Source organism: Ceratotherium simum, chromosome 6 (genome assembly GCF_057802395.1).
Source record: "Ceratotherium simum simum isolate JZ-2026a chromosome 6, ASM5780239v1, whole genome shotgun sequence".
In the NCBI taxonomy this organism is placed as follows: Eukaryota; Metazoa; Chordata; class Mammalia; order Perissodactyla; family Rhinocerotidae; genus Ceratotherium; species Ceratotherium simum.
In genome coordinates, this window is record NC_141905.1 from 10,484,932 (window position 1) to 10,509,942 (window position 25,011).

General features: G+C 44.6%; 1 protein-coding gene across 10 annotated transcripts; it reads right to left on the bottom strand.

Annotated features, from left to right (window-relative positions):
* Positions 1 to 3,715: 3,715 nt before the first annotated feature.
* Positions 3,716 to 24,699, bottom strand: HNRNPF (heterogeneous nuclear ribonucleoprotein F). Of its 10 annotated transcripts, none has more exons than XM_087431868.1 (4): positions 24,666 to 24,699; positions 24,284 to 24,351; positions 10,122 to 10,176; positions 3,716 to 5,629 (listed from the first exon to the last, which is right to left on the bottom strand). In XM_087431868.1, the coding sequence occupies exon 4, from the start codon at positions 5,579 to 5,581 to the stop codon at positions 4,337 to 4,339; it is 1,245 nt and encodes a 414-aa protein (XP_087287994.1). In that variant the 5' UTR covers positions 5,582 to 5,629; positions 10,122 to 10,176; positions 24,284 to 24,351; positions 24,666 to 24,699; the 3' UTR covers positions 3,716 to 4,336. The 10 variants fall into 10 exon arrangements, with proteins under 10 accessions (XP_087287994.1, XP_087287997.1, XP_087287992.1 ...); XM_087431871.1 differs by having other exon boundaries at positions 10,122 to 10,171; positions 24,666 to 24,695; XM_087431866.1 differs by lacking the exons at positions 24,284 to 24,351; positions 24,666 to 24,699 and adding exons at positions 12,019 to 12,157; positions 13,032 to 13,173.
* Between the last annotated feature and the right edge of the window lie 312 nt (positions 24,700 to 25,011).

The following is a 25,011-nucleotide window of genomic DNA, read 5'->3' on the forward strand; positions in this document are numbered from 1 at the left end:
TCTGATGCTCATGTTATCAAAAGGTAAAATGTTTTTTAATCTCTTGCTTGATGCTGATTGAAGAGAATATATTTGATATAACACATTAAGCACTGAGCTGTGATTGGTTAAGTTCCTGGTTGTCTGCTATCATCTGCCAGAATCCATCAGCTGTTGCCGAGACCAGAGAGGCAAATTAAAAGGGCATATGCTTGCCTTTTTTTGTCTTCAAGCGTGGCCCTAACCTCAGACTTTGCACACGCATCTCAGCACCTCTCCTTATTCACTGTCTTGGATGGGGAATGCCATTTGAGAGGTTCCCCTTGGCTTTCCTACCATTACAGCTCTCACTTCACAAGCCAGTGACCCAGTGTGGGGGCTCTGTCAACTGCCTAGGGTACCCCTTCCTACTAACTCACATGGGGAGCTAACCTGAGGGGTCCGCAAACCTGTTTGACCCACAGTGAGATGAACTTGGCCTAGGAATCCATTTGTCACCTGGCCTTCCTACGCTCCCACTTTAACAGAGTGGCTACAATGGCATTTTGGATCCCCTAGTATCAATGTCAACTTAGACCCCATATCCAACAGCACTCAAGAGGCTTGGGTCATTTCATTCCCCTGGCCTCAAAACGGATTTATAGAATCTTTATTATATACAATTGTTGCAATGCTGCTAGGCCCTTCCTCTTCCACTGATGATCTCTGGGTGAGACCTGATTATTCTGGAAATAGAAAAAGATCCTGATTTTCAATCAGCTTTCTGTCCATATAGCCAAAAAGGAGTAAGAGCTGAGGGCAGAAAGCTAATGGACCTCATAGCTGTGCCTGTGTGTGGCCCCTGGACACACAGAGGTCTATTAACCTTTGCCACAGATCTGGCCAGGTCAAGGCCCCTTACTGCCTTTTGGACTTCGCTGCCCGTTATGGCTTACCTCACATCTAATGATTGACACTACCTGGTCTCTGCTCTCCTGGAATCCTTTTATCCATATTTTCTCCTACTGCCAACCCTGACCAAGAGGAGCTTCCATTAGGCTTCTCAAAATCCTGATGAACCCAACACATTCCTTACCACCTTAGCAAGAGCACCCTTGGGCCCTTCCAGGGAACCTTTTACGCTGTTTTTTCTGGCCTTACATGCTAAATCTTTCCTAGCATGCCCACCTGAGTCCTCTTACCCCTTTTCTCAACATTCAGCATCTCTCTCTCCTGTAGGTCATTGTCTCCAAGCTTCAAGGGTTAAGTCCAACATATTATTAGGATGGACTCCAGGCATTTTGCTCAGAATTTAAATCCTTAGTCACAAGAGACACCCTGTATCAACTGTTTTATACTCAACCCTCTGGTCCAGCATCCTAAAGGTCGTCGTGTGCTATGGGTCTGGCCCATACATACTAATCAAAACCTGCAGCTTTTTAAGCAAAATATCAGTTTCTTTCTGTAGTGGGGACTCTCTTCTATGTCATGCTTAGTCCTGATACTAGTTTTCTGGAACAGAAAAGTCAGAAACTTTTAAGGGGCTAGATAGTATATGTTAGGTTTTGCAGGCTGAGGCAAATTTGCAAGTTTCACAAAATTTCTTATTGACTAAAATGTACAATATTTTGTACTACAGGTCTGATAAGAATGAATTCTTTTTGGGGAGATTATACTTTTCTTAATTGGGGCTCCCTGCCATCAAATTGATGCATCTGCAAAAACCACTCTTAGCTCATAGGCCATACAAAAACAGGTAGCAGGCTGGACTTGGCTTATGAGCAGTTAGCCAACCCATTCTGGAAAGCGACTTGGAGCAGACATCTTATAAATCACCTACCTCAGGTGAGACCTCTGCATCGTCTTTCTTCTAGCAAGAGGAAAGGGGCCACCACTGCTGGCCCAGAGATTTCAGGGTCACCTAGCACATTCCCCCAAATCTCCTATCCCAGGTTCTTGGAGCCCACTCTTTTCATACCTGGATCCTAAACTTACAAAGATTTACAAGGGTTGAACGTACTCCTTGAAACTTCACTGCCCTATCAAACTATGGTCTGACTTTCACGGCATCCTAGCCCCTCCCACTGCAGGTTTCATAAGCTCCCCGGTGCTCCACCTGATTTTCTCTGGTTCTTCACAACCCAGAAAGCCTTTGCTTCCCTGTGGTGGACTGCTGCCTCAAACTTGGAGCAAGGCGGGCCCATGGGATGGGCAGAGACCCTGGGAACACAGCCTAGAACAGGTACAAGGTCTCTGCCTTCCTGTAATTCTCATTCTTTCTTCTCTGTGGATCTTTCTAGTTCTGCCTGTGTCCTAGCACATCTGGCATTCCTGGGTGATGCCGCCGCCCTATCTGAGGCCCTCCGAGTCTGCAGAAAACTGATGGGAAGGATGGGAGGTAAGGTGGGTCTGTGAAGCCCAACAAGGCCAAAAAAGGCCAGAATAAGACTCCAGTCCACACATAGACTTATTTTTAACAGAAACTTCAGGCTTAACCAAAAGCATGTTCTCCATAACTGAGGTGGGTCCCTTGAAATGAAGATACCAAATGAAGGTCCTTAAACTGGTGAAATCAGGACATATGGGCTACAGTTTATGGTTATTAAAGACAAGTGGGGGGCCGGCCCTGTGGCTTAGCAGTTAAGTGCGTGCGCTCTGCTACTGGCAGCCCGGGGTTCAGATTCCGGGCGTGCACCAACACATCGCTTGTCTAGCCATGCTGAGGCGGCGTCCCACATACAGCAACTAGAAGGATGTGCAACTATGAAATACAACTATCTACTGCAGCTTTGGGGAGCAAAAGGGAAAAAGAGGAGGATTGGCAATAGATGTTAGCTCAGGGCTGGTGTTCCTCAGCAAGAGGATGATTAGCATGGATGTTAGCTCAGGGCTGATCTACACACACACACGAAAATAAAGTTGGGAAAATTACCAATAGTAACTATCACACACACACACACACACGAAAATAAAGTTGGGAAAATTACCAATAGTAACTATCACACACACACACACACACACGTGGGAAAATAAAGTTGGGAAAATTACCAATAGTAACTATCAAACAGTTTGTTGTTTAATAAACTACATTCACATTTTGAAGTCTTGACAGTTTTATTTAGTGTATGTCATAAAGTTAAAAGTGATGGTAACATGCTGTGTGCAGAGCTGCCTGTCATTTGTACATTGCTTTCCACTGCTAGGTGGATGATAATTTTCTAATAACAATTTGGAAACAGGCCTCAAGCTTGACAACGTGTATCCTGCAAATAACTTGTAACTGCTAACCCAGAAGTGTACCCTATACAAATAATCCTAAGTACGAAAAACAAAACAAAACAAAAAGTTCAAATTAGCATTCTCTATAAAGAAAACCTGAAACATAAATTATGGCTAATGACTCACAATCTATGTGGCATCCAAAACTAAGGATCCCTAGCTATGACAATGGATGCAACTCCAGAATAAAGCAGGACATTACAAATGGCTGATGAAGAACAAAGCACAAGTCACAGGAGGCTGGGACTGTGTGCTTCCATTTTCATACTTTCTGGGATGTGTTTCTACCACTATTTCCACCACTCATTTAACATTTTTTAACCTGACTTTTTAGACTCATTGTAAGAATTATAAGGGAAATCATAGATTTCACATGCTAAATTATTTAAAACTTCACACTGAAATACAGTAGTATTAAAATGAACTCTCTTCAAACACCCGTTTTGCTACTTTCTGGTGAGTAGATAGTCTGTGCCAGTCATTGTGAAAAAGTCTTTATTTTAAGAAAAAAATTTAGTTAACAAAAATTTTAACAAGTTTCACTTAGCAAAATACACCCAAAAGGAAATCACAGTACAAAGAAAGTCTTAAGTCAAGGCCTCACCAATTCCTACAGTATTAGTAATGTGTCTCAATTTTCAAAACTAACTTTTTAAAAAGCTTAAACTTAACCTAAAAGATTTTAAATGAAAATAAACTAGAATGAACAAACATGAGAAATGTTCCTCTTTGAATTAGGGATCTAGCACCTTGAGTTTTCCAAAAAAGCATGTCTCCCCAATGTGTTCACGGTGATGCGGTGTAAAAGATCCACATTTAATGTACTTAAAACTACTTTAACTTGGATAACATCACTCTGAAGTACACTACCAAAATGTTAATTGAGAAAAGCTGAAAATAGTTTTAGTTTACTCAATATCACATGCTAGAAGAAAGTTTGCATGAGAAAACACTGAAGAGGTAATTTTTTTAATCCAGATTTCACAAACTCATGGTGCATAATGGGTCCCACAGCTTCCTCTACAGTAATAACTGCTTTTCACTGCTTGTTGGCTGCCTGTGAAAATTTGATTGAAATAACTCAAATGCTCCTACAAAACTAGTCATATCCACCCATGCTGTTCTGGCCACTGTAGCTAGCCCCATAACAGCCACTCACTGATTGGCTCTCGAGGCCACTGTAAGTAGACTGGGCTGACACCCCCATGCCTTGCATCATCTGGCTGCTATATGCCCCATTGCTGGCCCCTGTTGTGGAATTCAAGAAAAGTTCTATGTATCTGTGTTGCATGTTGGCCCTGTCTTTGGACATAGCTGCCACAGCTTCTTCATGAGTGGCAAACTCAACGTCGGCTTCGCCCGTCACTCTTCCATCAGGGCCGATCTCAATATGGACTCTCACGGGGTTGAGTGGAGAGAAGAAGTTGTAAATGTCGTTCTCTGTGGCTTTGTACGGCAGCCCCCTCATGTGGACACAGTGTCCAGTGGTGCTCTGGACAGTGAATTCGCCGTCTCCATATCTGTGGTCATACATCCCCGAGAGACAGTAACTGAGGTCTCTTCCAAACAGGTCGGTGGTGAAGCCGTAACCATCGCTGAGGCCGCTGTACTCCTCATAGGCCCCATAGCCTGTACTGTAAGCACCGGACCTCATCCTCTCCAGGCCCGCTTGCTTGACAATACCAATATATCTCCTAGCTGTACCTGGGCGGTCATAGGGCCCTGGCCGCTGTACAGACATGAACTTCAGAGGGGGATCTGAGTATGACCTAACCTCTTCCTGACTGCTCTTGAACACTTCAATATACCTGTGCCCTATTCTCTCCTTGTGCTTCCCTAGAGCCTTCTCAGCTAACTCCTGTGAGGCAAACTGAACAAAGGCTTCCCCTGTTATCTTGCCCTCGGGGTCCACAGGCAGTGTGATCCCGTTTGGCACAATTTCCAACCCTGAGAAGAACTGAACGATTTCTTCCTTGGTGCATCCAAATGGGAGTCCTCGAAGCCGCACGAAGCCATCATTCGCGCTGTCAGCACTGTTTGGACCGCTGTGCTTCAACACCCAATCCATCTCGGTTCTGTGAGACTTGAACACCTCAATGTAACGGTGTCCCATGCTTTCCCTGTCTTTTTTAAGGGCCATTTTTACATCATCTTCTGATTCAAGTTCAACAAAAGCCTCACCACTCTGCCTGCCTTCTCTAGTGTAGATGAAATGAACACCTGCGGCCCCATCATGAATTGTGCAGTCGGAGAGGAAATTCTGCACATCCTCAATAGAGCAGGACCAGGGTAGGCCACGGAGCTTGACCACAAAGCCTTCACCTCCCTCAGGGCCCAGCATCATGGACACTTGACAGGACAGATGTCAAACAAGCTTGGATGCTTTTTGTGGCTGAAAAGAAAGCAAAAACTACTTTACATAATTTTTCATTTAGTATGTACAAGAATATGCAGTAAATATTGTTTTCCCCATGGATGAGTGAAATTAAAGATGTTAAGAAATATACCAAATACACTTGAGCTGAGATTCAATCCCAGATCTCTCCAAAAATGTATATGTTATTCAGATAGATTGAAAAAGAACAAATGAAGGGTCTTGAAAAAATAGTAAGCCAAAATCTATAAATTCTAATGGTCATTTAAAAGTTCTAGAAGGGAACAAGAGCATGAACTGAGGTAACACTAGGAAATTGTAAGAGGACTTCTCAGAACTAGAGGAAAGCAGATGAGATTATTGTATCGCTAAAGTGAAAGGCAGGAGGACAGGTGTAATTTGGTGCTTTTAACAGAGGAATCTAAATATTAGTCATGTTAGAGCAAGGGCATTTTCCTGTTATATTTATTTCAGATATTTATCAGGGTGAAATTTGGTAGTTCATTTACAAGTGTTCCTCTGAGATTCTTCGTAAACTGCAAGCCTTACATTTAACCAATTTACTTGTTTATGGCAAGATAATACATAAATACAAGTAAAAATAAGTGATAAACAACAACTGTCTTAAACCACACTATAGAATAACATTTTGACACTAGGGTGAACTAGCATCAGTGTTCTCATCAGCAACAATGCTGCAAGCATACAAGACAGCAATGGCTTCCAGAGTCTAAGGAAGTAGCATTTTGTTCCTAAATTGTCAATCAAACAAAATATGAGTTAAGTGTGAGGCCAAACTGAAGACATATCCAGACAAGGAGACAAGTCCATCAGCAGAATATTAGTTATGTGCCCTGCAAATAAACACAGAAATCAAATTATATGCTTCTCAAAGGATCAACATAAACCACATTATGTTGATCAACATAACACATGTATTGTGCATTTCATTGAGGGACTGGAAGAAAGAGAATGAACACTTCCATGTACGAGAGGAATGAGAGGTGCCCTTCTTGACAGGATGTCATGAAGTGCATGTGGCACCTGGCACCCGGAGTCCAAACTGAAAAAGAGAGTAAAGGTGAAATCCATGTGGAAGGGGAGTCTTCTACGAGAAGGAGTTGAGCCATCAGGCAGCAATATATGCAAAACATAGAGACAATAAAAATATTGAGGATATGGCCAAAAATATATTTTTAGTGATTAACGCTCAAAATGGGCACATGTAAGTATATGGAAATTAAATGTTTCATAAGTGTCATTTCACATCAAGCGTAACAGATGCAGCTATTAAAATCAGTGGTAAGAGACATGCCTTTTTAAGAAATGTGGGCACACTGGTTATCATGTAGAAAAAGATAAAATACAACCTTGCCTCAAATGAATCATCAAAATATCTCAGATGGAATGGGGTATTTAACTATTAGAGCAAAATCTGGACAAATATATATAGAGTTCCTAGAAGAATTTTTTTTAAAAACCCACAATTTAAAAAGCAGAAAGCACGAATAGATAATTTAAGAAAAGGAAAAGCAAGTTGGTAATATATGAAATGCTCAACTGAACTAGTATCAGGGAAAACAAAATTATTGGCGAGCTATCATTTGACCCATTATCATAATTTTTACAATAATTTAAATATTTGATATAGCCATTGTATGCAGCACCTAATCATCTTACACCACCGATGTGTGAAAGGATAATTTCAGCACTTCACCCGACAATAAATGGAATTCATATACACTTCCTCCTTTATTGGATGTACCCAGTAAAAACAGAGCCCTGGAAGATTCCAAGTATCTGACTGTTCCATGCCTGTACTGACCGACCAGTTCAGTGGCACAGGGCTGGGCACAATGGATCATATTTTGGACCAGACAGTTCTTTGTTGTGGCGGGCAGACCTGTGCATTATAGGATGTTAGGGAGCATCCCCGGCCTATACCCACTAGATGCCAATAGCACTCCCCTCCCCTGCTGTGACAACCAAAAAATGTCTCCAGACATTCCCAAATGTTCCCTGGGGGATAAAACTGCCCCTAATTGGTAATGACTACTGTAGAAAATCAGGTTCCCCAACCTTAAATCACGCCCTCCATACTGCCTATAGTTCCACCACAACTCCCCAATCTCCCAAAGCCCTTAGATGTCTATGGTAACCTCACATATTCTAATCTCTCCTCACCTTCAGCTGATCATCTTCTACTTCAAAGAGGAATAGGGACCATGTGAAGGAAACTGCCACAAAGTCTAGGAATTTAGAAACAAGGAGCTGCTTCTCCTTACAGCTCAGATCATTATCTACAGCTCTGCTCTGGTCCCAACTCCACCCACCCTCAAGAGATTCTTTATTTTCACTCTCTCCACTGAACACTATATCCTTAGCAATTAAGTATGCGCATGTCTAACCAATCCCATTATATATCTTTCCTGATGCCAACTTTGCCTCCAGCTACTTGCTGATTTGCTTTCCCTTTCAATAAAATCTCCTCAAAAAGCCTCAACTGTCACCTCCACCCCCCACCATTAATCAGGCATGATGTCTCTACCAAGGAACTTCCTGGCAAGAAAGAGAACAGGTATTTTCTTATCTTCACCTTACTTGTTCCCAGGGCAGGACTTACCCATTCCCTCTGGAAATCCTTTCTCCTTTTGGGTCCTATGATACAACTATCTCCTGGTTTTCTTATTAATTCCTTAGACACTCTCTCTCAGCCTCTTCCTGTGTGAGTCCTTCCTCAACATTCAACTGAAGGGAATCACTGGGCTTGGGCCCAGTCCTTCTTCTCTAGGCAGCCTCACCTGATCCCTGGACCTCCATGACCATCTCTGGGCTCAGGACACCAAAGTCCCCAGCCTTAGGCTCCTTAAGGCCCAGACTGGTATACACAACTCTACTCCACAGCTCCTCCTATGTACTACAGTGAACCAGCATTTTTCTCTGGACACTCTTCTATAGCACCCTGGTTGCAGCATAAATGGCCTTACTTGTCATCCAGAGCTCTAGAAGGAAGCTGAAGTAATCCTTGAACAACTTCTCCCAAGCCCTCAAATCCAATGAGTTCACCATCTCTCTGAGGTGGTAACATTCTTCACCCTAACCCACACCCCTAAATCCTACTCAGTAACTCTTAAAATAATAAAGGTTTCTCACAGCTCTATACTCAGTCCCTAGCACATTGCATGGCAGAGTATGAGCTCAATAATTCCTTCCTTTGTGATGATAATTATCAAATTTTAAAATTTTCTTTCTGAATTGCCCTCATATCCCTTTCCACTTCCTCATATTTCTTTCTAATTCCAGTACCCAACAGCCCATTCCAGGATACTTGTATCTGGTTCTTAAACTTCTCAAGCATAATGGCTAGCCCTTAATCACAACTCAATCTGTAGCTCAAGTGTTCTTTTAAAGTGACTTTGTTCCTCTCCTGTTCCAAGTCCTTGGTGGCTTCCCACTGGCACTGGAACACAAACCACAGGGCTAATGGGGTGCTCAGGCCTTGCAACTTTGGCCTGCAACACATTATCTAGCTCACATCACTCCCCCCACCCATTTTAATCTCCTTTATCCGTTTATTCCTCTGTGCCTGGAATGTGCTGCCAGGCTCTCTGATCCCTTGGATTTGACACACATGGTAATTCTCTCTCCAAATATACTCCACCCAACCTTCTGTCTAGCTAAATCCTACTAATCTTTAAGGTCTCAGTTCAAATATACCACCTTTCCAAAAGATCTTTCCCTTCTATAAATTAAGTCTTACGGTTTTATGCTCCCATTGCATTCATGCTGTGATTAGTTTTAAAAGGTGTCTTCAAAACTGCACTGAGACGCTATGACAGACACACTGTTCTGTTGGTCACTGTGGCCCCACCCCAGCATAGGCCCAAGCAGCAGGGCCAAGATTAGCAAGAGATTAACTGATGGCCTTGTAGGGTCAACACCTCCCTCTACAATGGCAGACTAGTTAGGCTTAAAACGACACGCAGGAAGCATATAAGAACAGACATTTCATATAATTACTTAAAATGTCTAATAGTACAGAACAGATTATAAATGTTTTGTTTCAGAAAATGTTTCAAAAACAAAGTGATTTCTTCTTGGAAAGCAAGGTAAAGGAGCATTCTTTTCCAAAACGCATGTCTACACTTAAATATTTATTGCTTTTTACTCCAGAATTATCCTTCTCTTCCATTTCCCATGAGAACTCCTATGACTTTTAATTTCTTATTCTTCTAAACTTTCAATGGATCTCAAACCTAATTTTTGGTGCTAACATAATGCAAAATCCTCATTTTTGGCCTCAGAATCCTCTACATTTGGATTCTTTGCAGAGTTACAGTACTTAGCATATTAACTAAAACTCAGAAAAGAACATTGGAGTTCTGCTCAACATTAGATTTAAAAGCTAGTGACAAAAAATTTTTTTACTTCACATTCCTAAGAAAATTTTCTGCTTTAATATAATAAATGAAATATAAACTTAGAAATTACAATTCTTAAAATAGCTCACCTTAAAAAACGGGGGATGCCCAGTCAGAGATGCTCCTGGTAGGTAACGAACTGTCCTAAAAAAGAGTGAGATGGCAGTCTTGCCTCGTGCCCCAGCACTCACTAGAGGGACTAGGGAGGCTGCGGTCCCTGGGGCTGGGATGGGCTCGGAGCTCCCTTCCTCTGGGAAAGGCATGGCCGGGCTGTGTGAGGGAGGCCCTTTATAGCCACCGGGGTGCCATAATTAAAGCACACACCCGGCCCGCACCCACAGCATTTAATTTAAAAGGTTTTCCCTTTCACAGGGTAATACGGGTGATAACAGCAGGCAAATATGCCACTTGCCCTGATAAGGCTTACTCAATTCCCGAGTTTCTATACAGAAAACACTAAATACAGCAAGGAAATTTAAATATCTACGGCGGGCGGGGCTCCGTCGGGGGTGGGGGGTGGGGCAAGGCCAGGACAGTCCCGGGAAGAGAAGGGCCAACCCGGGCAGAGGCAAGGGGCAGCCGTGAAGACCCGTACAGGACGGCAGACGCAGCCCAATCGTCACAGGGATGGGCTCCAACGAAAGGTTGTTTGCTAAAAATTGTTCTCAACAGGATTTACAATTTAGAAGAATCCCCGAGGGGCCGGGTCGAGATACTCATAAGACTTTTCCAGTTTTAATTGGTAACTTCATTTCTTGTGACCTGTATTTGATCTGACATTGATCTTTTAATTAACTGAGAAAGAATGAGCAGACAAAATACTGAAATATGTTTTTCAATAGGAAAAACATCATCACTACCATCACCCACAGCCACGTGATAAAGCTGTCCCCAAAGGACTACGATATGTACTGAAGCACAGGGTATACGTCTGAGAGCTAAGCGACATTTTAGTTTTGGAAACGCAGAATTGGGAAAGTCAAGTTAACTTCTCTAAGTCTGTTGTCTTAAAGATATCTGCCTTGTCTTACTAGCATCCTGTGATTATTACATGAGTCACTATTTGGAGGAAAAAACCCTGTATAAGTATTACAGTATAAGAAAAAATAGTTTCAAATTCTCTGGAAGAGTTTTCAGCAGGCTTCAACAGTCCCTCCCCTCTGGCCCCAGAAAAGAGTGGAATGTAAAGGGTAGAACCCAGTCATCTTAACGACCTGATCCCCTTTTCCCTTGGTTTATCCCAGCTCCTGGCTCCTTCTAGTGCGGTCCGCAGACCAAGAGCTGGGGTCCCTCTTCGAAAATGGATACAGCACACGCTGAAGCGCTGATGGCAAGCACTGGTCTCACCCCCGCAGCACCTTGCAATCGCTGGGGGAGTGTTAAAATATATTGTTCTTGGGTCCCACACCTGGAAATTCTGCTTTAATTGTGCTGTACGGGGTGCAGCCAAGTATTCTGCACAACTCCAGCAGGTAACTGGACTGTGACCTAAGTGTGCACACTACCACCTACGGGATCTTGTTAAAATGCAGATTCTAAAACAATAGATGTGGGCAGGGGCCGAGATTCTGTATTTCTCAGAGGCTCCCTGGACTCCTGCGAGGCTCTCCAGAACGTGCTCTTCACTACCCTACTGGTTAGACAGGATTCAGGTAGATCCAATCGAGATAAAGAAGGTGCGCCTCCCAGCACCGTGACTTATTAGGTTTATCTACGGAGTACGCAGGGCGGTTTAAACCGCACCTTCCACCTTCCCGGTTAGGGATGGGAACTCGGTGGGATCCTGGCTTCACCCTCCTTTACGTTTGTGTCCCAGTGAGATCTAAGGAGCACTTTCGCCCTTATTTGTAAATGAATTTTAACCTACAGCTGGCAGCACGCACAAGCCAGGTTGTCTTGGGTGTCTTAACTACTCAGAAAGTTCTACTCTTAAATCGTAGTCTGCGGGAGACGCTGCCTCGGGATCACGCGGCTTTTTGGACTTACCGCCGAGAGGAGCAAGACTGATTCCTATTTTCATCAAGCAAGCGCGGTTTACAGCCAAAGGACCCCCCAACTCCACCCGACGCTTAAACACGCAGAAGGCTCCGGGGAAAGTCCAGGTGCATGTCCTTTTGTTATTAACCTGAAATTGAAACTCAACTGGCTGTGGGCAAACGCTTCGCACGAGGGTTGAAACTGCGGTCTCAAGCTCGCAGCCGCCGCCACAGGCCGCCAGGGGCGCGTCTGAGCGGTTTCGGCGGGAAGCACAGCAGCGGTCCCGGACGCCGAGCTCCCGGGGCGGGGGTACCGAGACACGGTGAAGGGGTTTGGCCGGCCTGCACCGGGCGCCTGCGATCCGATAGCCTCGGGTCGGCCCAGCCCTGCAGGAAGGCAGGCCCCCAGAGCGCCCCATCCCAGGGCCTGGGCGGGGTCAGCGGGAGCTTCCGGGGCGGGGGCAGGGCTAGCTGCGGTGGGGGGAGGGGGAGAAGGGAGGAGGAAAGAGGCTTCACGGGCCGGGAGTGGGGGAGGAGAGGGGGAGGAGAGGGGGAGGAGAGGGGAAGGAGGACGAGGTCACAGGGTGAAGGCTTCCCGGGGCCGGCGGTGGGAGGAGCTGTCGGGGGTGGGGTGTTACTGGAGCGGGGGAAGAGTTCTCGGGCTGGGAGTTGGGGGGAGGCGGGGAAGAGTTCTCGGGCCGGGAGTGGGGGGAGGCGGAGGGAAGAGTTCTCGGGCCAGGCTTCCCGGAGACTGGGGAGAGCGGGGGCGGAGCTCCCGAGTCAGGGGGGCTCCTAGGGTGGCCGGGGACGAGTTCCCTGGACTAGCGGGGGACGGGCGGGGCTCCCAGGTCGGGTCGGGGGGACTTCCTGGGGCAGCGGGGGGGTGAGAGGGAAGTTCCCGGCGCAGCGAGGGGGGAGAAAGAGTTCCCGGGGCGGGGGGTGGTTCGGGAGGAGGAGGATCCCGGGCAAGCGGTGGAGGGCGGAGGATGGGCGGGCGGGGGTCGTCCGCTCGCGGCGGCTCACCACGACGGGTCCGGAGTCCGGAAGGCCGGCGCGCGGGGCTGAGTCCCAGAGGCAGAGGCCGCGTGACTGGGAGGGCGGCAAGCCGGACGTGGGTCACGGGGTGTAAAGGAGGAAGTGCCACCGACGGGCCCGCCAAGATGTCACCAATGGAAATGCCTCCTGCAGGTGCGGCCCGCGCGACCGACCGAGGCAGGAAGTGGGAGGAGGAGGAAAGAATAGCAACGAGGAAGACCGTTCTGAGCGAGTTCTCAGGAAAGGTGCCAGGGTGGGGAAAAGTCCAGAGTTCCAGAGGAGGGGAGGACGGGCACGGCTCACGTGGAAGGACAAACCGTAAAATTAAAAAAATCTCTGAAGGCAGGAATTTAGAACGGAAACTAACGGACAAAAGGTAGAACCTCTTTGTAAATTCAGTACCTTGTTTTGTGTATTTGACCATAGGCTCATGTAAATACTTTACATAATTTTTAAAAGATTAATTTTAAAACATGCAGTTCTTAAACTTTATACCTAACAAGAAAATTACATTTTATGAAGCTCTGACTCCTAATTCAAATGAACAGACTGGAAAACAATTATAAGGCAACTGCAGTAATGTAAGCAGTGACTGAATTATTTTATATTAAGAAATTATAAAATTTTCTTAATGTAAGACAGCAATTATAAAACAATAAAACACAGCAATTATGCTGCTGTGGTTTTAAGAGATTATTTAGAGATACATCCAATGTCTAGAATATGTTTCTAAATAATGAGGGAGTGGGAGTACAGATGAAACATGGGCCATGATTTAGTGGTTATTGAAGTTGGGTGATGGGTACATGGAGTTTCATTATACTTTTGTCTCTATTTTTGTCTATGTTTAACACTTTAGTAATAAAATTATTTTTTCTTGGTGAGGAAGATTAGCCCTGGGCTAACATTTGTGCCCATCTTTCTCTACTTTATACGTGGGACGCCTGCCACAGCATGGCTTGATAAGCTGTGCACAGGTCCTCCCGGCCCCGCCATCTGAACCTGTGAATGCCAGGCCACCAACCAGGCCACCAACACAGAGCACGCTAACTTAACCACTTCGCCACCAGGCCAGCCCCAATAAAATTATTTTTTAAAGAAAAAAAAAAAAGCCTTAAGAATCTACTTACTAGAAATAACTACCAAATTATAGGATTTATAGTAAAGGTAAGAGGCAGGTACTAGGTGAGACTGGTGATGCAGTCTGCAAAGCCAGACTATGGGAAACTACAAGGGCAAATGAGCCAGTCCTTCAACGAAATAGCTCCAAGGGAAAAGACCACTTACTGAATAAAAGAAATTTAAGAGATTTATCAAGGGTTCACAATGCATGGGACATATTTGGGTTTTGATTCAAACAAACAGGTAAACATTGATGAGACAATTTGAACCCTGACTAGACATTTGGTATTCAAGTACTATTTTTTTGTGTGTGTGAGGAAGATCAGCCCTGAACTAACATCCATGCCAATCCTCCTCTTTTTTTGCTGAGGAAGACTGGCCCTGGACTAGCATCCATACCCGTCTTCCTCCACTTTATATTGGACGCCGCCACAGCATGGACTGACAAGCAGTGCGTGGGTGAGCGCCTGGGGTTCCGAACCCCGGCTGCCAACAGCAGAGCGCACACACTTAACCACTACGCCATCAGGCAGGCCCCTATATTTACTTATTTTAGATATGAGAGAATTATAGTTATGTTTAAAAATAAAGCAATTTTTAGAGATACATTTTGAAATACTTGTGGATGAAATGGTGTGATGGCTAGGATTTGCTTCAAAATTATCCATGAGGGAAGAAGGTGGGGGATGTAAAGAACGGTCCATGATTTGTCATTATTGAAGCTGGGTGATAGGATTCAAAATCCAGCCATCCCATGGAAAGTGAGTAAGAGCCTTGAAAAACTCATACACTCAAGAGAAGTAAAACAATATTCTGAAGAAAAATTAAGCCACAAAATTTGAAGAGTATCTCTACAGAAATGGGTACCTTGACATAACCATTTATTTCGCTTCTTAAAATCCTCTTCCAAATATATTCTTGGTAATTTATATGACTGATGTGCATTTTCTCAATTTATTTGAATATATTTGTTGCAAGTAAGTAGTTTTACATATGCCTTCTTTGCTTATCAAGGTGAAGTGTTAATAATTGATCAGTCATGATGTGGTTCTTGCCCCGTGAAGAAACAACACGTACAGAAGACACAGGGGAGCATGTTGTGCTGAGATAGAAAGCATCTGAAAACACCTGCAGCCAGGACTGAGATCAACAAATGAGGGATGTAGAGGAAGATCCTCCATAGCCTTAAAGGCCTGGTTTGGTATTTTTGACTCAAGGCCAATGGGAAGTCACCTAATTGTTTCAAAATGAAATGTGGTGTAATTTGAGTTTTGCTTTTCAACAGAGCAGTGTAGCTGCTATCTGGAAAATGAATGGTAGGAACAGATGCATGGAGATGAGATAGGAAGGAATGAGACAAGTTGAGGAAGAATTGATGGTACCCTGCAACAGAAACACTGGTGGAAATTGAAGCATGTGAAAGGATTTGAGTGATGTGCAGTAGATAAAATTTACGAAACTTGGAGAGTCATTCATTAACCCAGAAATATCGTCCACTTAGAAGATGCAGACACTGTTCTAGGTCCACAGAACAGTGGAATAGGAAATCAATAAAGAAATGAATAAATGTACAACGATAAATTCTGAAAATAGGGATTAACTTACATTGGGGTTCTGAGGAAGTGACATTTAAACAGACCAAAAGCATGAGCAGGGGTGGGAATGTGAAGTCTTTTTTTAAATAGTTCAAGTTTAAAAATAAAAGTTGGTCTCTTTTTCCTTTGTACATTACCTTACTTATTCCCCCTGGATGCTTGTTCAAATTCTTTATATTTTTAAAATGCAGCCCTTTACCAGGATATGTTTTGGTGTTTTTATATTTTATATTATAAAAATATATTTTTATTTTGTGATGAATCTTTTTAGTCCTTATATTCAGTTATTAAATTCACAAAACAGAATTTTAGATATTGTTTCTGCTGCTCATGTCTGTTTTCCACTTGAGGAGCACAGATGGGTCTGGGGAAGAAGCAATTCCCTGTCATGGGACAGTATATGTGAGCAGAGCCCAGACCTCTATTTGTTATGGATCTTTTCCTGTTCGACTGGAAATTATATTGGAAACCTCAGAAGTCTCTTCCAACCCAGCAATTTCATAAAGTCCCAACTCAGTGGCTCTTAAACATTTCTTGCTGTCAGGGACTCACCTGCGAGTATGATGCAGGTCTGGACCAACTTCTTCAAAAAATGTACCCCCCCACACAGTTGTACCTAAATTTCAGGGGGCTCATGCATCTGAAGTGTGAGAACTCAGACCTAATATGCCAACATGCCAAGTTCAATACACAAAGCTACCATGAGCTATTAAGGAGAGATGAGCTGTAGATGGATCATTAAATACATTTTAACCTTTTAAATGTTTATTGTTATTACTACATTTTTATCCATCAAAGGGGATGTGTCATGATCTATAAGCAACAGGAAAGCTGTTTTCCATTATCTTTTCACTATTAGACCCTTTACTTACTGTAGCTAAGTCTGGGGTAACACATTGTTTTCCTCAGTATTCATTTCTCAAAAGCTGGTTAACTAAAAACAAAAAAATACTATCATATCTATATTTACAACACTTGTATTGAAATTAACATAAATTTTTACCCAACATAGAACAAGCAACCCTTGCCCTATGATATCACTCACTGCATTTTGCAGGTGACTCAAGAATCAAGATTTAAAGAAAAAAATATGTATCAGGTGAGGTTTTCATAAAAAGAAACCCTGCTATTAGAATTCCACTGCTAAAAATAAAAATCTGTTCTCAATTAAGGGAAAAATTTCATCATCTGTATTAATTGGTAGTGCTCTCCCCATAATAAGAAATGTGATTCTAGCCTAGCTAAGAAATGGAGAGTGAGGAGGAGAGGAGAATTCTGACAAAAAAATACAATTGCTAAGAAGTCTCCCAACCACCTCCCGTACCACCCCCTGGGTGGGTGAGCACTCAGATCCTGGAGCTGGGCGGAAGGCCTCAGGGGGCTGGCAGGTTATAGGCATGGTCTCCAGGGAGACCTCTGCAGTACAAGCCCACAGCCCCCACAAGAAGGTGGCCCTCAGGGGGCCTAGAGCTTCCTCCTGAGGCTCTGTGAGAGCTGACACCTTGCTAGGTCCCATGCAGCTGCCACAGGAGTGGAGACTTCCTGTAGCTACTTGTGCTCAGTGTTTGCTGCTCAGGGGACCACAGCACACTGCCCTGGGTGAGTGGAGAACAGAGCCCAAGAGGAGGAGGGAAACATGACAATGTACTCGAGAGGGTCTCCAGCGCCCAGAGAAAATACCACACATCAGACAACAGCTTAGACCAGCAGGCAGTTTTCAGAGAACAAGAAGTGCTGGAGAAAACCGTAAATACTTTAACAGAAAAAATAACAAGCACTTTCAGATACTCAATTACAAAATAAAAAACTTTCTGGTACTAAAAATTGAGTTTTGAATTTATAAAGTTAGTTATAAACTGAAAGAAAGGATAGTGGCCTGGAAAACCAAGTGGAAGAAATATCTCAAAACAGAAAGAAAATAGAAACAATAAGAGGAAAAAGATATGCAATTTGGAGGACATAAGATATAACACGAGACAGGAGATATAACATGTGAATAACAGGAATCCCAGAAGGAGAAAAAGACACAAATGGAGGCAAGAGAACAGATAAAGAATGAAAGGAAATTTTCCTGGCTTAAAATAAACTTGGTTGTGTAGTTTCCAACAGGTATTTTAAAAAGACACAACCCAGGCATATATTGGCAAAACTCTTAAATTTATAGAGAAAAACTGCTTTTAGAAAAAGAACAAGTTAGGTACAAAAGATAAAAATATGGTAGCCACCAGCCACATGTGGCTACTGAGCACTTCAAAGGTGCCAAGTACAAATTAAGCTCTAAGTATAAAACACACTGAATTACAAAGATTAAAACAAGAATGTAAAATCTCTCAATTTTAAAATATTGATTATATGTTGAAATGGTATTTTCGATGTATTGAGTTAATCAAAATATATTAAAATACACTAAAATATTAAAACATTTCCCAACTCATTCTACAAGGCCAGTATTACTCTGTGTTATGGTCTGAAATGTGTTGCAAAAATTAGTATGTTGAAATCCTAACCCCCAGTATACCAGAACGTGACCAGATTTAGAGAGAAAGTCTTTACAGAGGTAATTAAGTTAAAACGAGGTCATTTAGGGTGGGCTGTATTCCAATATGACCGGTGTCCTTATAAGAATAGGAAATTGGGACACAGAGAAGCATAGAGGGAAGGGGACAAGAAGACCCAGGGAGAAGACGGCCATCTACAAACCAGGGAGAGAGGTCTGGAACATATCCTTTCCTCATGGCCCTCAGAGGGAACCAACCTTGCTACACGTCATCTAGGACTTCTAGCCTCCAGAACTGTGAGACAATAAATTTCTGCTGTTTAAGCCACCCAGTCTGTAGTACTTTGTTATGGCAGCCCTAGCAAATACATATATACCCTCTGATACCAAAACCAGACAGACATCACAAGATAAGTACGTACTAACATCCCTTATGAATGTAGATGCAAAATTCCTCAACAAAATACTAAAAAACCAAATCCAGCACATATAGAAAGGATATACACCATGATCAAGTGAAATTTATCCCAGGAATGCTTAAGGCTGTTTCAACATAAGAAAATGTTTTGGAATTAGATAATGGTGGTTTTTGCAACTCTGTGAATATATGAAAAACTTCTGAATTGTACCCTTTAACAGGGTGAACTGGGGGCCAACCCAGCGGCGTAGCGGTTGGGTGCGCGCACTCCACTGCTCAGGGCTATTCTTCCTCACAAAAAAAAAAAAGAAAAGAAAAGAAAAGAAAAACGGGTGAACTGTATGGTATGTGAATTATATCTCAATTAAAAATGAAAAAATTATATTCATCACTCATATAATAATTCTACTGGACAGTACTATTCTAACCTAGTATCATGTAAAGAAGAACAGAGACCCCAACTAAGGGAAGATGAAGAATAGAGATGTCAATGATGGATCATCTTTAGAATGTAAATAGATTTATAAGGAAAGTGTGTGATAGGAATTCGTACTAGGTGAGGATTTTGTAAAAGGAGACGCATACTGTCAGGAAAACCTAATAGGAGTTTTGTTTTTTTTTTTTTCCCGTTAATGACGATATCACTTTTTGTATCCTGTTTGAGAGATCTTTTACCTAGCTCAAGGCCATAGGGTTATCTTTTTAACTTATAAAGCTGTTGTTTTCATCTGCATTTTTACACTTTGATCTACAATCAACCTGGAACTGATTTTCCATTTCTAAGAGTTTTAGAATTAGTTTATCAAGTTTTGCAGGCTAATTTCACTCAGGAACTCAGATGAAAAAATCCTAAACAAATATCAGCTAACCAAATCCAGCAATACACAAAATAAAATACATCACGACCAAGTTGGGTTTATTCCAGGAATACAACTGTAATTCATCATTTCAAAGTTGATCACTGCAATTTGTCACACTGTCATATTAATGAAGGTAAAATATGAGTTAACTAAGAATTTTTCATGTTTTATGAGAAATGTTAAGAAATATCCTAAATAGAATAGAAAATAGATGAATTTCTCTATAAACTGGGAGTAGCAAAAACTTCCCTGACTGTGACTCAAAACCAAGAATATCCGAAAATACTGAAAAATGTCATTACAAACAAAATGACAACAACAAAAAAACAAACCTCTAATGCATGGCTAAAAACACTATGAGCTAAGCAAAAATACCAATGATAAAATGGGAAAGATACTTGCAATTTATTTCCCCAAAGTGTTAATATCCTTAAAATATAAGAGCTTCTACAAAGAGAGACAAAAAGTCCAACAATCCAAAAAGGAAAATGGGCTACAGGCATGGACAGCTGACAGAAAAAGAAATGCCCTTAAACATGAACAGATGCTCAATCTCACCCATATAGGATAAATTAAAATTTAAAAGAAAATAATATTTAAAATACCTATCACATTGGCAAATACACGTAAGTTTGATAACACACTCGCTTGGCGAGGCTGTAGATAAACAGGCACTCTCAAATAATACTGTTAGTGGTAATATTAAATGGTTCAATCCCTTTGGCCAAAAAGGGGAAAAGACACCTGCAAAAGATATTCATTACAGCACTATTTCTAATAGGAAAAGACTAGAAACAACCCAACTGCCCATCACTAGCGGTCCAGTTGAATAAACTGTGGTGGGTCCACTTAATGAAGTACTATACCTTAAACCAAGGAAGCCATCAAAGACCACTAACATTGTACCAAAAAAGTCAGGAACTGGGGCCAGCCTGGTGGCGCAAGTAGTTAAGTGCAAGCGGTGGCCCGGGGTTCTCGGGTTCGGATCCCGGGCGCACACTGACACACCGCTTGTCAGGCCATGCTGTGGCGGCGTCCCATATAAAGTAGAGGAAGATGGGCACGGATGTTAGCTCAGGGCCATTCTTCCTCAGCAAAAAAAAAAAGAGGGGCCGGCCCTGTGGCTTGGTGGTTAAGTGCGTGCGCTGCGATGCTGGCGGCCCGGGTTCGGATCCCGGGTGCGCATCGAGGCACCACTTCTCTGTCCATCCTGAGGCCGAGTCCCACATACAGCAACTAGAAGGGTGTGCAGCTGTGACATACAACTATCTACTGGGGCTTTGGGGGCAAAAAATAAATAAAATCTTTAAAAATAAAAGAGGATTGGCATCGGATGTTAGCTCAGGGCCAATCTTCCTCACAAAAAAAAACCAAACAAACACTTAAACCTGTCTTTTAGGAAATGCATCGTATAGTAATCAAACAATTAATAAAGAAAATTTCCTCCACAGAGTATTTCTGCTAATGAGAAGGAATATTTAATTAGAATATCACTAATTTGAACCCATTAACAAAACAATGGATCTAGGGAATGATCATCAATGGCTGCTAACATTACAAAGGGGGAACACCAACCAATATGCACCTCTGGCAGGAGTACACAGCACCTTGAATGAAGTCTTCTTTCCAATAAAAACCCTCAACGGAATAAGAACAGCCTTTAAAGGTAACTACCATTTTACAGGAAAATCAGAGGCCAGAGAGTCAAACACTACCACCAGAATGCAATCAGAGAAACCCAGGGTGTGTGGAGAAGAAACTCTGCATGACACACACCTGATCAGTTCAACAAATAAGAATCTTTTTAGAATGGGGAACCTCTAGATTGTCACAGTCTAATAAGGTAGCCACTTGCCACGCTTGAAATGTGGCAGGTACAAATTGAAATGTGCTGTAAATATAAAGTATACACTGGATTTTGAAAGCTTAGTTTGAAAAAACAAAAGCATGAAAAATACAATTTTAATCTTACATAATTTGGATATATATTAGGTTAAAGTAAACTATTATTAAAGTGAACTACATGTGTTTCTTTTTATGGTTAGAAAATGTAAAATTACATATGTGGCTTGCATTATATTTCTGTTAGACAACGCTGCTCTGAATTAAAACAAACTTAAGAGATATATATCTACCAAATATAAGGTTTGATGTTGTTTGGATCCCAATTCAAACCAACCAGCTGTACAAAAATATTTATTACAGTCAGGCACATTTGATCACTAGGTATTTGATATCAAGGAATTATTATTTCTTTAAGTGTGGTAATGGTATTGTGGTTATATTTTAAAAGTCTTTAGAAATACGAGCTGAAATATTTATGGATAAAAATCTTATTACGTCAGGGATTTGCTATAAAATAAGCCAGGCTGGACTTAGCTGAGCCAGGTTATCCTTCTGCCCAGCCTTTTGTCTTCCACAAGAACCCTGGTTCAGGGCAACCAGGTGGGGATGAGGGCCCTAGCAGAGGAGGGCTGTCCCTGTCAGTCCTGAGTCCTAGTCCCAGCTGTGTCCCTAGGCAAGCAACTTATTTTCTCACCGCCTCCATTTTCTCATTTGTACAATGGGAATAAAACAATACCCACTTGTAGACTGGTCATGAGCATGTGATTAGAAAAATGTGGTTAAACCTAGCTCTCTGCCTGGACCCACTAAGGCTCAATTACTGCGGATCTACAAAGAGCTGGAGAGCCAGAGCTCAGACTAGGCAGAGGCTGGTAGGAAGTCACCTCCCATTTCTGCAGCCCCTCCAGGCACCTAGGCCGTTAAGTCTCCACACTCTTCACAGTTTTGGCCATATCCGAGGACTAACTCTCCTATTTAATCAATCTTTTCCCTTAAATCAATTCACATTTTTCCTTGAATATTTTATGTTTAAAGGGAGCTTTGTAACAATACTCAAGTGAAAACCAGTCAATTGTCAGTTAAAAAGAAAGGTAGCAAAAAGGCAAATATTACGAGAAGAATGTTACTAAAATAGAAAAAAACTAAAAAAAAAAACGAGATCATAACATGGAAATAATAATCAATCAACTTACAGAAGTGCATACAAGAACATGAGATCCCCAAGGCAAATTATGGACTTGCTTAATATTAGTAATAAAGCAATCTCTCTCAATATTCATTATATGTAGAAATTAATCTCTTATTTTAACATGAAAAAATTGTCTAGAAATTAGTACATACTGAAAACATTACTTTTCACTGAGAGATTAGATTTTAATATATTTTTTATCTAACCTGAGAACCCGACATATTTTCATCCTTACTAGAAATTCAGAAACGAAAACTAACTTTTAAGAACGTGACTAAAAGTAGTAGTGAGAATTATATTAAGGTCAGTAGTTTCGATGATGTTTGATATAAAAAACTATTTGCAGCCTTCAAAACTCTCCCGCTCCCGCGCCTGCGGACACCTGAGGCCGCCCCGAACCCCCGGCGCCCCCCCGCCCCGGCGGCCCTGGCGGTTCCGGGAAGCCGCGGTCGCACCGTGCCCCCCTTGGCGCGCCACCCTCGCGGGCTCCTCTCGCGCCGCGCACCCAGCCCGCAGACAGTTGTAAACACCAGAGGAGGAGGGGTGTCCGTTCGTCCTGGGGCCTCCGGGGGAAGAGAATGCGGCCAAGGGCGTCCCGCGAGCGGCGGGCCGGGGCCGACGGGACGCCGGGCGAGGGTCCCGCAGGTGCCCGGGACTGGGGGGGCCTCTCCCGGGCCTGAGGGTTGTCTGCGGGAACACTGGGGTCCTGAGAGGCCCTTTAAAGTAGAGATTAACGGGAGGGGCCCGCGGCCTCCCCACCGTTTCTATAATAGACCAGGGTCCGGGGACCGAGTCGGTCAGGTCCCCGCGACGCGCGCGGCGCCACCTCAGGGAGCCGCGCAGGAGCACGGGAGGCAGACGGCGCCGCGCGAGCTCCAGCAGCGTCCGGAAGTTTCTTAGGCGCAGTCAAGAATCAGCGAAACACATATTCAAAGATACAAAGAAGGAAAGCACGAGGGAAAAACAAAACGGCCGACTAAGCCCGCTCAGCAGAAGCGTGGTCACCAGGCAAAGACAACGAGAACCAGAGTTTCACCCCAACATGCGAACACTGTACCTCGACGGGCAGGAGACAAACGCGGACGGGCGCGCAGGGCACACACTCGGCTCGGAGAGGAAGAAAAGGCCGTGAGCACTGAGAGTGGAGGCGCGGCGAGCGGGAACGTGGGAGGGGGAGGAGCCAGGCCCAGCCAGTCTTGGGCAACTCCCGGACGCGCCCGGCCACGTGAGGGAACTGCTCTCATTTCTAAAGGAAGCCCCATCCGACAGGCCCGTGTGCCCGCGCCCTGCTCCCCCTGGAGTCCGCCCGAGGCCCTCCTGTCCTTCCTCCCCGCGGGTCCTGCCTCCCCTAACCCTAAATCTCAGCCCCCTGGTCCAGTCAAGTGTAAGGCCTGACCTCAGGCCCGCCTCCCCGGACCCCAAATCTCAGCCCCGCCGTCCCCACCCCCAGGGGAGCCCAGTCCACGGTCGGTCCCCGGGTGTGCGGCCCCTGACCTCAGACCCCACCTCCCCCGACCCCAAATCTCAGCCCCGCCGTCCCCACCCCCAGAGGAGCCCAGTCCACGGTCGGTCCCCGGGTGTGCGGCCCCTGACCTCAGACCCTGCCTCCCCCGACCCCAAATCTCAGCCCCACTGTCCCCACACCCAGAGGGCCCAGTAGCCAGTCGGTCCCGAGTGTGTGGGCTTCGGACCCGCGGCCCGTCCCGCCCCTCACCTCAGGCTCGGAGTCTCCGCGCTCCCGCTGTTCCTCACACCGGGCACCTCGGTCGTCCCCCTGAGCACCTAGAGGAGGGTGGAACGTGGGGGACTTGGCAGTTGTAGCTGAGGCAGTTGAGGCTTGTTTACCATCACCATGGAAACCCCTGGCAGCGCGCCCTGGGCGGGGCTTCCGAGGGGAGGGGTCAGGCGCGCGGCAGGCCCGAGTCCACAACTCCCGCCCGTCGTGCGCACGCGGCGCTTCCGGAAGCCCTTACATGCCCGGTCCCCGCTCGGCCCTGTGCCCCAGCACCTGGGAGCAGCAGCCCCAAGAGGTCGCGCCCCCGCCCGCCTTCCGTGTGCTGGCGTGACCGCAGGCCGGTTTCCCCAGCAAACCCCACCTTGTTCTCCTGGAAGACGAGGCGCAGCGCTACTTCCACGACAGAGCCGGAAGGACGCAAAGACCACGGCAGGGCGGGGCCGCGAGGGCGCCATTGTGACGCGCCCGGAGCGGAGCCGGGGATTGGCCGGCTGGGCGCGGGGCGGGGCCGGGAGGGCGCCACTGTGACGCGCCGGGAGCGGAGCCGGGGATTGGCCGGTTGGGCGCGGGGCGGGGCCGCGAGGGCGCCATTGTGACGCGCCGGGAGCGGAGCCGGGGATTGGTTGGCCCGGCCCGGGGCCTGGTAGTGCCAGCGGAGCTGGGTGGTGGAAGGAGAGGAACGGGGGCGACGAGGGCGAGCTTTTCTC